The sequence below is a fragment of the Acanthochromis polyacanthus genome, chromosome 9, assembly GCF_021347895.1.
Source record: "Acanthochromis polyacanthus isolate Apoly-LR-REF ecotype Palm Island chromosome 9, KAUST_Apoly_ChrSc, whole genome shotgun sequence".
Taxonomy (NCBI): Eukaryota; Metazoa; Chordata; class Actinopteri; family Pomacentridae; genus Acanthochromis; species Acanthochromis polyacanthus.
In genome coordinates, this window is record NC_067121.1 from 33,237,112 (window position 1) to 33,251,446 (window position 14,335).

A 14,335-nucleotide genomic window follows, 5' to 3' on the forward strand; every position below is an offset into this window, starting at 1 on the left:
TATTAACTCACCACACAGTTCTCAGAGCTGCAGGGCAAACAGCCCTTCCTGACCCCTAAGACAAGCCCACATACACACACATACAAACACATAAATTAGCTGTAAATCAGTAGATCTTCATTCGACAGAGGCGGCTCAGAGGGAGATCTGTGCGTTAGGTGAGATGGCCTCACTTTGACACTATCGATAGTGAATCCTCGCTTGTTCAAAACAGTTCAACTCTTTGTCCTTGCAGGATCTGAAGACTATTTTCTGCTTTTGAAGACACCAGCTTTGAAATACGAGTAGAGACCGCCACACATTAACCAGCAAATGGTCTCGTTAAAAAAGGACAATACTGACAAGAATGAGTGCTCTTAATTGTAGAACATTTATTAGGGCATAAGTCACTGTCAGACAAGAACGACTATGACCGATATGAGACGATGAAAGTACAAGAGCTAGTTAAAGTACTTTAGACTTTTAGATCGTTCATATTACTGACAGAAGACTTTACTTTCCTGATCACTTAAGAGCAAAAGCTGTGCTACATTACTTTTCTCACCTAACACTGCTCTGTTAAACCCTTATAACAAACGTTACATCTAGTGCATTACGAGCAGAAATAGAAAATTAGCTACCATGTTTTAGCAAGTAGCCATCTCACATTATGGAGATATTTATTGATAATCAACAGCTGACTTATTACTAGCTTATTACCAGCAGATTAAGTTGGCAAGTTAAGAAGACATAACATGCATATGACGCAATTCTGGATTTACCAGAACCCCATTTCGGTTCTGTTTGTTTCCGGTGATCTGCTGTTATTACAGGTATGACTGGGTGATAAATACATTCTTCATTAATGTTTTATTGTAGCTGATATTGAACATCATACATAATTTTCCAAGACTTGAAAAAAAGAGAGAGAGAAAAAAGTTTTTTTCTTTAAATTTATGTCAAGGTAACACAACAATGAAAACAAATTTGCACACAGAAATCAGTCCCCCCAGGATTTCACGCGCTTTTTCGTGATTGTTTTCGAAACATGTTCATTGGAGATGAAGTGTCCATACATCACCGTACGTATTGCTACCGTTTCATCGATCAGGCCTAATCAGGGGAAACGCAGAAATTTTCTTTACAAGCACTCCAGAAAACACACTGACAACCTGCAGTAGTAAGAGCTGCTTTGTTTAATGTTTTTATGGCATAAAAGCAAAAAAACTAGACGGACACTCGGCGTATCGTCCACGAAGGTCAGTTCTCAGTCAGTTCTTCCTGTTACAATGCTCTCCACCAAGTTTCATAGAATTCAGGGTGGTAGTTCTTGCTCTGATCACATCCCTCTGGTTCAACCTGTAAAACTGCATCCAATCACTAAACAAGAACAAGGCCTAGGTTGTGTACTGGAAATTTAACATTACAAAATACCACATTATAGGCCAACACTGTTCTTTTTGTGCATTAATGGCCCACTTTTCTGTCCTCATTGTCCTGCTAAGTTTGCCAAACTCTTACAAGTGCGCTTTTTTTATCCAGAGTTTGATGTTGTCTTCTTATCCCTTTGGTGAATTTCATGCTAATGTGCGTATCACTTTTCCCTTCATAACAAACCCGACTTTCTGAGTCCCGTAAAGGCTCCCAGTGTTCGATGGTCGCCGCCTCGGGCTGCTTGAACCCGATCCAGAGGACTGCCTCCCTGCTCACAAGGCTCGCTCACTGCTCCTCACATCCGAGGCATGATATTGAGATAGCTCTGCCGTCACATGGTTTGTGCGACATTTTCCCAACATGGACGCAGCTGTGAGCAGGAGCGAGGCAAAGAACACATGTTGAAATGGAGATAATGTCAACAAGAAGCCAACATGGGCCATGATGGAAAGTCTGTAGTGAGCTGTGGTATCGATCACAAAACACCAGTGGGATGGATCTATCTGATTCAGAAAATGGTGGAAATGAGCTGCAATTATCTGGCTGTGTGCATTAACACACACATAAAAGGCCAAGTTTAGACAAGTCTACTTTTTCTAGAGCACAGATGTCTTAACCCTCGTGTCGTCCTGCGGGTCAAAATTCACCCGTTTTAAAGTTTTAACGTGGGGGGAAAAAATCACAGTGAAACTGCTGATGTCGACATTTTCAACATTTTTGGGAAATGTTTGAACATTTTTTTTTTGGTGGATAAAAGAAATATTAAAATGTGTCTTCAGAACATTCACAAAAAAATTTTGCTGGATTTTGGTAGATTTTTTTCTGAATGTCATTAAAGAAAATATTAGATAATATTTTACTGATATATATGTAATCACTTTAGATATTTTTTACTTATTTTTGTAAGATTTTCAATCATTTTTTGAAAATATTTACAAGAATTTTCTTGCCAAATTTTAGGGATTTTTTTTAAAAAATAAAACTTTTAAGGGAAACTTTTAAGGAATTATTGGAATTTTCTTCCTGAATGTTTTGCAAATTTTCAGAAATTTGGTGAATTTTTTGGCTGAATTTTGGGATTTTTTTTTTCAGACAAGGAAACAATATTTTTTGGTGCCTGTAAATGAGAACCACAGGAGGGTTAATATTCTGGCATCCTGGCTTATCTTTTACCCAAGAAACATGGAGATGCTTCACTTATTATCCCTTACTCCAACTAACAATTTCAATTCAACCCTCTACTGTCTCATCTCCCTTCTGAAGAAATGACATAAAACTGATGTATACTCTGAAATAGGAAAAATGTTCAGATAAAGTCGAGTCAGCTAAGGTGGTTTTAGTGGAAAGAACAATATCCTCACAAAGATAAGCCTCTCTTTCTCTTGGCCTCTCTTGCTGAAGTGCAAAGGCAGGAGACATACAACAGAAAGAAACACTCACACACCTAAAAGAAGTTCTGAGATGCAATCTGTCAGCACAGAACCACATCTGGAGCTGGCTGCAATCTGGCCTCCGAGTACAAACCTTCTCAGAAAACGGGAGCCTCACGGGGACGATCAGCACCGGGCCAGTTCAGGTGTGGTTCGAACAGTAGAGACACAGGAATGTGAAAACATCAGCACACTAGCAGCAGGCTGAACGTCACGGAGCAAAAAATGTGGAGGATGCACCAAAGGACTGTTAGCTTTTATCGACCTCATTTTACAGAACGCATCGTTGTGTCTGTACAGTAAGCAACCACAAAACAGTTTTTACTACACATCGATTGAAAGGGTGACAGGAGAGTCACTTGGAGCTCATTAATCTCTGTCAGATAAGAGGAACAGAAACAAAACAAATGAGGAAGAGATGAGGGGAAACATTGACTGGATGATAGAAGCTTTCATGATCATTCATAATAAAGAATCATAATAAATGAGTAAAAGCAACAGTAAAAGCTATAGGCCATGTTTACCATTGTTCTGTTAATATAAAAGTATCGATATTTGTGATAATATGTTTAAAAATACAGTGATATGATTGTTGTGGTTGAGAATTACAGGAAATAACTCGACATGAAGAGCTGACGACTGCATTTTGTTTGGATGTTTACCAAAGAGTAGGACAGGACAAATAAAACTGCACTGAAGGAAAATTCTGGCATAATAAACTCATCACTGGGTCACAAACTACCAAACTGCTGCTCCTCATGAACTCATTTATGCGTTTGCCCTACTTCTGCTGCTAAAACGAGAGCAGCACCTTAATGAACGTTGAATAACTTGTGAACATCCTGCCTGCCTTCGTCCGTCCTCCTCCTCTACATAAAAAGAGGAGGGGTTGGAGGGCAGGGATCAACTCTGGAGACTCTTCAGACTGAACCCTGAGACTCAGCAGTCAGTACTGGAGAGGAGGGAGTGACCAGATAAACTCTGGTTCACAGGATCTGGAGACTTTTTTTTTTAAGGAAACTTTGGCACCGATGAGTGAGAGGACGGCTGCTGGTGGAGATGAGTGGAGTGTTACAGCTGGAACAACATCCCTCCGCTTTGGGAGCCTTTTCCTGTCCTGAACGTCTGAGAGTTACTGGGGAACTTTGATCTAAGAGGCACGAATATTGGAGGATTCCTACCTTTGTCTGGAGTTAGGTAAGTGAGAACTTAAAGAGCAGCGACTGGAGAGTTTAGGGAGTTTAACAGAATGACAAAAAAATTACAAAAAGAAAGAAAGAAATTAGGTCATACACAAGGTTTTCTTTGGTTCCTCCTCTTGAAAACTTTACCACTATTTCCACAACATGTCAAAATAAAAATAATATAATATGAACTTATTTTCTTGCCAATGTAACCAGTAAATATCTCCTCCAGGCAAGTCCTCCATGTATATATATGTAAAAAAAAAAAAACACTTTAAATCAAGTTACAGCATCTACACTTCTCCCTCATTCAGAAACTATGCAGTAAAATTAGGATTATTTCCAATCTAGCTGCAAGATTCACGCCTTCATTTTTGATTTTACATTAACTTAGGTTTAGAAACAGCCTTATCACACATGCAAGAGATACAGCTTTGACTTTACAACTTACTGAGTGGAATTAAACTTTAAAATCTTCCATTGGGCACCGCCAAGAAAGCCTGAAAATAAAAAGACTCTGCCCTCACCTCCAGCTAAAATAAAAGTTTCGATGCCGTCCCACTTTTCTGACCTCTACAACGTTCCCACATTCCTCTAATTGTTTTTTTTTCAGTCCTGGAACTAATGTAAAAGTGGCCATGCAGGGTGGATGTGTGCTTCAGTTTATTTGAAGATGACTGGCAGCTAAATGAGCTGAAGTCATAATAAATCTTAGTGTGCAGCAGGAGCATAAACAGTGATTTTTTTTCTTGGTTTCATGTGGTTACAATCTTCTCGCAATCACTTTCTTGCAATTTGTGCACCAGGCCCACAAAGAGAGGACGTTTTGTTGGATTAAAGCCATTTCCAGATTCCGACTCCAGGATGAAGACTCACCTCCTCTGCTTGGAGTTTCTCATCTTGGCGGTTCACGTCCTCGTGTCCAGCGGGCAGATGGAGCCGAAGAAGCAAGTCCCCTCGAACCCTCTGATGGCCACCCAGAGGCTCGGGCTGGTGGAGAGGGACGTTCAGGGTCCGGTGAGGCCCAACATCACCATGCCCCGCCGCCGCCTGCCCCCCATGTGCACCGGACCCACGGAGATCCGGGACACCTTCAAGTACATCAACACCGTGGTGTCCTGCCTGGTGTTTGTCGTCGGTATCATCGGCAACTCCACCCTTCTGAGGATCATCTACAAGAACAAGTGCATGAGGAACGGGCCGAACATACTGATCGGCAGCCTGGCACTGGGGGACCTGCTGCACATCATCATCGGCATTCCCGTTAATGTTTACAAGGTGAGGCAGGGCAATGCAAACTCCCTTTACAGATAGTTTCTGTCCCATCCATATGAACCCTCTTGTTGTCCTTTAAAAAATGTTGTTCAATTGTCTGAAAAAAATCCAAAAATTCGGCAAAAAAAATCCCCAAATTTATAAAAATTTGCAAAATCTTCGGGAAGAAAATTGCAAAAATTCCTTAAAAGTTAACCTTTCAAGTTTTATTTTAAAAAATCCCCAAATTTGGCAAGAAATAAAAAATTCAAAAATTAAATCCCAAATATTTTCCAAAAATTAATAAAAATCTTCCAAAAAATCCTAAAAATATCTAAAGTGATTCCATATACATCAGTAAAAGTTCTAATATTTTCTTTAAGAACATTCAGAAAAAAAATCAACCAAAATCCAGCGAATTTCGCTGGATTTTGGTTGATTTTTTTCTGAATGTTCTTAAAGAAACATTTTTTTTTCCACCAAAAAATTCAAACATTTCAATTTTTTTCACTGTGAAAATATATATTTTTTCGACATTTTCAAACTTTAAAATGGGTGCATTTGACCTGCAGGATGACACGATGGTTAAGTTCACTGCAATAAGTGTTCACGGTCATATAGACATATTTTGCTTCACACAAGACTTCAAGCACACACCCATCCCTCACACACACACACACACACACACACACACACACACACACACACACAGCTGCAAGGAGGCTTTGAGCAGGTTTAACTGTTATTACTCTGCTGGATTGTGAGCCCCTCTATATCCCCCATGTCTCTGGCATGTTATTATCTGTTGGGCTCATTTTGTGCCAGAGAAAGAAAGAAAGAAAAGGGAGAGAGAGGACCGGAGTATCAGTATATTTAGGTAAGGGGGCAAGCACGCTAAAACAACTGGTCACAGCTGCATACCAGAAAAGAGACAGGACGGACCGGGCGGTGTGGAGCCTTACGGGGTCACGTATGATTCAAACAGATTTACACTCACATTCCAGTCACCCATCCAAGGAAAGCATGAAGAATCTCATATTATACAGGTTTAGCAGAGTTTGCTTGTTCTCTATAGAAGCTTCTGTACCTCACTGTATGCCTGGAGGCCAAAGCGAGGCACCGAGGCCCCTCTGTGTTTGTAAAGAAAAGCCCAAATTGCTAAACCTGACAAGAAGAGATAGAAAAAGAACAGGTCTGGATGTTCACAGAAACCGATAAGTTCAGGTTCACGCATATCTGGTGGGCTCGGGACGCCCGAGGCTCAGAAAAACACCGTGGAGCCAGACAATTTGCTTCACTTCCTACCATGGTTTAACTCTGTCATCAGCTCTCTCTGTTTCCCTGCAGCTCCTGGCCGAGGATTGGCCGTTCGGTGTGACTCTGTGCAAGCTGGTGCCATTTGTCCAGAAGTCCTCGGTGGGGATCACAGTGCTGAGTCTGTGCGCTTTGAGTATCGACAGGTAAACAGAACACCCAAGCTCACACTTACTGTCACGAGTACTTCTTCTTTCGTCTTCTCATCTTGTAGTTAGGAATTAGAGAAACAATGTCAGAGGAATAACCTTTGACATGACATTTGACCTCACTCCCACTGACTGAATTTGGCTTTTCTGCTGACTATATTCTGAGCTACATTCATTCACAGCTACTTTTTACCTGCCTTTGAGGTTCAAAAATTAAATAGTTATTTCATTTTTTTATTCGACAAAAATGAGAGTTCTGCTTAGGCTTTTGACATATATTGTTAAATTAGTAGGCATAAATGCAAAATAGAGCATCAAAATTAACCACAGTGCTTGAAATGAAGCGTCTGATGCTCACAATTTCTGGACTTTATGTGCCCCAATAAATGTTTGAAATATACAGACGGAGTTAAATTAACACTCAGTCATGACGCTCATAAAACAGGATTTTGACAATTTGGAAAATACGCTCTCATGTCTGTATTAGCTTAGCATTTTTAGCTATAGTATTAGCTGGTGTTAGCTTAGCTCAAACACTTGGAGCAGGGCTAAAAATGTGGCTCTTCAAAGATATAGATAGATAGATAGATAGATAGATAGATAGATAGATAGATAGATAGATAGATAGATAGATAGATAGATAGATACTTTATTAATCCCGAGGGAAATTTAAGTGTTCAGCAACCTTACATACAACTACATAAAATAGCAAAAAGCAGGCTAGTAACATTGACAGTCGAGGTTAGTATATAAACCTGAAATTAAAATTTGAAAGACAGTATTTACACATTCCAAGGCACAGAAGTATAAAATTAAAGTGAATGTAGTGTTTGAAAGTGGCTTGACAGGTAGTAGGAAAACATAAAAGTTACACCGAACCACCTAAGGTGCATCTTGTCTGCTTAATCAATACAAAAGTGAAAAAAGAGAAACTGCAACAGCTTTTGGTTTGGAGATGCCAAATTAAGCTAACTAGCGTCATGCTCCAGCTATTTAGCTTTATTTAGCTTCTTTAGCATCTCTGGATGGTGACATCCAGATGAACCAGGAAAACCACTTTCTTCAGAAAATATTTCCCGACATGTCAAACCACTTCTTGAACTAATTTGCTGGATTATGACCTCCACATGCGATGGATCTTCCAGGTATCGAGCCGTGGCCTCGTGGAGTCGTATCAAAGGGATCGGAGTTCCAAAATGGATGGCTATCGAGATTGCTCTCATCTGGATATTATCTATCATCCTGGCAGTGCCAGAGGCTATAGCCTTCGACATGATCACAATGGACTACAAAGGAGAACACCTGAGAATCTGCCTGCTGCACCCGATGCAGAAAACCGACTTCATGAGGGTGAGCTGTAACAAATCACCGACATGTAGAGGCCAATATTTCAGTGTGCAGGAAAATAGTGCACGTTGATACAGCTGTGCACGCTACAAACATGCACATGGACTTAATAAATAATAAATCCTGACATGCGCAGACAGAGGTGCAACTATGCAGACAGTATGTGAAGATACATTATAAATGAATACTTTAGGGGTGAGCAAGAGTTTACAGAAAATGGAACATTGTCGGAATGAAAATAAATAAATCACAGGAGTCTGACTAGATCTCTCCTGGGTAACAGAAAATACCTCAGTGCCTGCATGTGTGAATACAAATGATTCTGTTTCTTCCATTCCATCCACCTTAAATATCAAAAATGAGCCGCTTTAATTCTACCGAGCTCTTTTGATGAACTGTTTTGAAAGCACGTCGACAAGAACTTGAAACAGACATCGGGAGTCTCTAGGTCAGTCTGCGGATATACTTTAAATCTGCTGCTGACATGCTTCACCTTTAGCTCAGGCGCTCCAGCACAGATGTTTGTGTGTAATCCAAAGCTGTTCTCCTGTGTTTTTTCTGTATAGTTTTACAAATCAGCAAAGGACTGGTGGCTGTTCGGTGCATATTTCTGCCTGCCGTTGGCCTGCACAGCTATTTTCTACACCCTGATGACCTGTGAGATGCTGAGGAAGAAGAATGGAGTGCAGATTGCTCTCAGTGACCATCTCAAACAGGTTAGATGACCACATTTAACTTATTTACAATTCATTTCCGACGGCGATCACATCATGAATTTAGACTTAAAGCCAAAATCTAGCTAAATGATTCTTTCGTCTGCACATTTACACAGATTCACTTGAAAATCCCATCAAAGCAGTAAAAAATACAGTTCTTTGCAGTAACTGACATTAAATCAGCATAATTCGAGACTCACACTCTCCACTTCATTTAATTAGATTTATGATGGCAGATCTTTTTCAGTTTTAGGGTACAAATGTGTCTCCGGTGATCTATAGCTTCTTTATGGGCGAAATTTGACCGCAGCTATTTCTGTGATTTATGTGTGTTTGCCCGTGTTCAGCGGAGGGAGGTAGCCAAGACAGTGTTTTGTCTGGTTCTGGTCTTCGCTCTGTGCTGGCTTCCTCTCCACCTCAGCCGCATCCTCAAGCTTACCATCTACGATGAAAAAGATCCAAACCGCTGCGAACTGCTCAGGTAAGGAAGGAAATACCTATCTGACAGGGAAGACAAGACAATTTGGTAGAAAAATGACTCGTCCCTAGGGAAAGAAGAGGCGGAGCGCTAATGTGTCTCTGCCAACCTTTCAGTTTCTTCTTGGTGTTGGACTACATCGGCATCAACATGGCGTCGGTCAACTCGTGCATCAACCCGATTGCCCTCTACATGGTCAGCAAGCGCTTCAAGAACTGCTTCAGGGTAAGATGCCACTCACCTCAGGAAGTAAGCTCAAATTTTTAGTGAATGCGCTGTGCTAAGCTAACAGGATGCTAGCTTCAGCTTTACAAGCACAACAGTGACATTATGTTATCAACTATTTATAATCCGACTGATGACTACCACAAATTGACAACAAAAGTCTGAATTTATTCAAAAACACAAACTCCAACACAAAACCTCATTGAAATGCCCTTTTTGTTTATCTTTGACATGTGTTTGAATAAAAGAAACTTTTCAGCATTTCTCTTTTCATGCTGACAGGCTTATTACTGTTGACATGTGACCAATCAGAAAGTGTTTCAGGCAGGACATTTCGAAAGACTACAGAGTTGTGACTGCAGACAGAGCGGCGGCTGCATTAGAGCCAAAATGGCACATTTTATTGTTCATTTATTTGGAATCTGATAAAAGAGAAAGCAACATCACTAGTCGCCAGAAATGCTTAAGATCAGATAAGGTCAAGTTGATAACTGGTCGACCCCCAATCTAAAGGTCAGAGGTAAAGTCCCAGCCTCTAAACTCAGCTTATGTAAAGAATAAAGCATTTCACTGTGCTGTTATGAATAAGCAGTTAATAAAACAGCTTTTCTCTTAACCCTTTTAAGGGGCAAGTGATCATATTTGGGAACTTCCACACACATTAAATATTTGCCTCTCAGTGAGGTCGAGAAGCATGCGGTTTTCACTCACAATCTTCGAAGATTACTCTACATTACAGAACAAGACATCGTGGCATTTGATCAATCAGCAGAGGCCTGGAACATATGAAACTTTCTCTTTTCTCCAAAGTTGGAAAAAGACAGACTTGCGGCTCGGTCTTCTTCCAAGTTTTCGGTTGAAACGTCAAAACTAACCATGGCTAGTTGACGAAACTCACACATTTTATGGTTAAGTAGTTGTGCTAAGTGATGATACATACATTTCTTGGAGTGTTTTTTTAACCACTGATGGGAAAGGAACCATATATGGTAACTTCACTGACCTTGAATTTCAACATGAAAATAAAAATTTAGAAAAATGTCACAAAAGTTAAAAAGTCTAATGTCCTCCAATAACACTCTAGGATTGAACATTTTGAATTTCAAAGTATTTCAATGAGTGCCCTTTAAAGGGTAAAAAACAAAAGCCACTCATTTCTTTTCTCCCTTTTAGCCATCTGTAAGTATCAGTTTAACAATACTTCACAGGCATCATAGATGAGATAGTTGAAAAGAAAACCAATTTGTCGAATTTATAAGAGCATAAAATGAACAAGAGAATTAGGTTTTCTTCTTTTGTCCCAGCCTTTGTATTACCTTTCCCTCATCGCTTTTCTTTCCTCTCCAGTCCTGTCTGTGTTGCTGGTGCCTACCGGCGGAGATGCTAATGGACGAAAAGCAGTCATGCATGAAGCTTAAAGTCACCGACCGAGCCTCCGAACAGAGCCAGTCCCGAATGACCAACAAGTCCACTACGGCCTGAGGAGAGGCCTGGAAGTGAGGAAAGAGATATAAGGACATAAAAAAAAACAATAATTTTTTTTGGATGTATGACTAAAAGAGGATGAGGGCCCTTTTTCTGCCTCATCTACATCTTGTGAAGCCTCCGTCAGCTCTTTGCAGATGGAAAACAGCCCTCACAGAAACTCATTCCAACCCGAGCGCTGCACGTTCTCCCTCCGTACGAGGAAACGTGAGCATCTTCAATAAGCTGTTTTCTCAGATAACAAGTGTGAAATGTGTGAAGAGAAAAAGGACAAACTGTAAATAAACTTCAAATGTGGAGAGCTGAGCTGGGGCGGAGTTCAGCAGTGTTATGCTAAACTGGGGGGTTAAGGGTTGATTACCAAAGACAGCCTGTCAGGCACTGCAGCCTGGATCATGAATGTTACTTTGCCGCTATGAATCTTGTGTTAAGCTCTGCGTTTTACGAACAATATTGGAGTCTTGTTACATGTTGCTAATACGCACTGCAGCAGCTTGGAAAAGGTTCAGAAGCAACTAATGCTCTTGTTTGCGTGTAAAATGTATGAATGTGTCGAGCATTTTGCATGCTTTTGCATATTTTATCACATTAATATTTTTAAATGCGTTGTCTCTCTGTGTTTTCCCACTAGTTATTGAACTACTGATGTTGTTTGTTTCTAGCTGCGTGACCACCAGCTGTTGTATTTTATTGTTCAGTACTGGGCCTGTTACTGAGGTCTTTGTTTTATGACTGTATTTGCTACTCATTATCTTAATTGGACTCATTTCCTCCACTGGTTTCATAAGAGGTAGTTTTTCTTTCATCAAGTGAAATAAATAAATTGAAATATCAGAGGGTAGTCAGTTGTTTGCGTGAAAAGCAGTGATTTTCTAGCTATTATGTGATCACACGCACCATCGCTGTTATTTACGACTGTGAGCGTTTAGGTTTGCCTGTTGTGGCTCTGACTGTATACTGTGTTTGTGTGTTTGTGTGTGTGCTTTTTGCGCGTGTGATCTTGATAAGTGTGACAGCAAGCGGCATCATGTGATGGTGAAAGCTAACAGAGATCAGCACTGTGATCTCTCTGTTTTTCTCTCCATAAAAACACACAGTTGTGACCTGGGAATGTTGCTCCAGGCTAAACCAGTGTCACGCATGTCACATTAGCTGTCAAAGAATCTCTCTGTCCTGTGATCTCTCAGCAGCCCCTCCTCATCCCACTTCTCCATCCGTTCTCCTCCTTCACTGTCTTCTCCTTTCTGTTTGTTTTTCCTTTTTTGTTTTGTTTTTTTACCTAATTTCCCTTGCTTTTCTCCCTGCATTCCTGTCTCAGCTCCTCCCTGTAACCTCCGTTCCTCTGTACTTCCAGCATGTCTTCAAACAATCCACTGTGGTTTGACATTAAATGAAACCCACCGGAGCAGTTAGCAGACCTAATTGGAAGAAATTACATTCAGCACATTCCTCTCCAAACTCTTATTTTCTGCTCTCAACAGAGGCTAAACTGATATATGTGGATCCTGTTGGCACTTTATTGATATCAGTGTAACAAAAGCAAAGAAAAAGGCACAAAAAGTTGCAAAGAAATTGCATTGTGTTCAGTGAGCTGCTTACTTGAGATTTTAGACATTAAAGTGCTATTAAACTCAAGGTCAATTTAGAATCCCATATTTTTCTCCTCAAAACTAGTGTTTAAAATTAAACTAATCCATTAGGAAGCAGAAAGAACAGCTGCAATCTATCACAGAGTTTATGTGAACACTTAACAGATTCCGTGTGCTAAAGAAATAGTTTTGGGCACCAAACTAGACTTTTTGATACAACGCTCAATACAACTCTCATTTCTGAGATAAAAAATAATGCTTTCCTACATCAAGCTCTTTGCTTGACCAGGCAGAATAACTTCTTGTGCTAATGGACAGATATCCTCCCAGCAATGCTTTTTAACTCCTCCTGCAGGATCCCCAGACATTCCTATGTCAGATGAGATATCCAATATCAGAGTCAGATGAGATATGCCTGGAAAACCTCCAAAGGCATCCTAATCAGATGCCTGAACAACCTCAGCTTGATTCATTTCTGAAAGTTAATTTTTTGGCCTTCATTATAGTATACAGTGGAGAGAGAGACAGGAAGCATGGAGAGAAGAGCAGGAGAATGACATGCAATTAATGACCATGAGTTGTATTTGAACCCACGACTGCTGCGTCGGGACTACGGCCCTTGTCTACCTACGAGTCACCCACTCAACCCGCTGAGCCACCTTCAGCTTGGTTCGTTGGATGTGAAAGAGCAGTGACTAGGCTGAGCTCCCTTCTGATTTCTCAGCTCCTCATCCTATCTGTGAAAGTCCTTTCACACAGGATGCGGAATGTGCTGCGCTTGCCGCAGGGCAACATCACAATCCTCTCAACTGGGAAGCTTTCATTTTGTTGCAAACACTTCGACAGCGAATGTGTATTTGTCCCTTAGCATGCACTAGCTTTGCTGGTATGAAGCAAATGTTAAAAAAGCTCAATGATAAAAAAAATATTCCTCCTACAGTGTCAATGCAAACACAAAATTGTGTCCTATAATTTTGGAAATCCAGACACACAGTACCGGCTTTTCCTCCACTTTCTCCATGTAGGCAAGATGTCTCGTTTTATTGGCTGTTATGCGTAATACCGCACAGGGGTCAAAGTTGAACATGCATTAACTTTGACCATGGCAAGTGTTTGGCCTCACTGACCTGCATGTTGCACTTGGCACAACAGCGTACCGTTGTTGTGCGACACAAGCAACTGAAAAGAATGGGTTTCAGAGCATAGCGGAGCTGTTGATGCATCGTGTGTGAAACACCCTTAGGTCTGAGTCCAGTCACCCCACGGAGGAAATAAATTTTAGCTGCTTGTATTTGCGATCCCATTCTTTCGGTCACCACCCAGAGCTCATGACCACAGATGAATGTTGGAACACAGACTGACACATGAACGCACAAGCTGTTTGGCCAAAAAAAAAAAAAGACCTGCCACCTGGATTTAACTAAGCAAATAGGTAAGAGCCTTCCATTGGATAATTACTGCAGTGATGAATGCATTTCAGCTGCAACAACTTCTTTAACCCTAGCTGATGCAGTTTGGAGTTTCTGATTTCTTAAACAACCATATTGGAAGACATATCCTGTGGTCATGAAAAGGATGCTAGTCTGTCTCAGCAAGGTCAAATTATTGGCCTGAATGAAGCAAAAAAAACAACTAAGGAGATTTCTGAAACTACTAAAATCAGGTTAAGAACCGTCCAAGACATCATTAAAACCTGAAGAATAGTGGAGAACCATCATCTTCGAGGAACAAACGAGGTCAGTCATGTGGTC

General features: G+C 40.6%; 1 protein-coding gene across 1 annotated transcript; it reads left to right on the forward strand.

Moving 5' to 3' along the window:
• Positions 1-3,752: 3,752 nt before the first annotated feature.
• ednrba (endothelin receptor Ba) lies at positions 3,753-11,829 on the forward strand. Its single transcript, XM_022195267.2, has 8 exons — positions 3,753-4,040; positions 4,834-5,305; positions 6,629-6,741; positions 7,890-8,094; positions 8,658-8,807; positions 9,155-9,288; positions 9,402-9,510; positions 10,858-11,829. The coding sequence occupies exons 2-8, from the start codon at positions 4,892-4,894 to the stop codon at positions 10,990-10,992; spliced, it is 1,260 nt and encodes a 419-aa protein (XP_022050959.1). The 5' UTR covers positions 3,753-4,040; positions 4,834-4,891; the 3' UTR covers positions 10,993-11,829.
• The last annotated feature ends 2,506 nt before the right edge of the window (positions 11,830-14,335 follow it).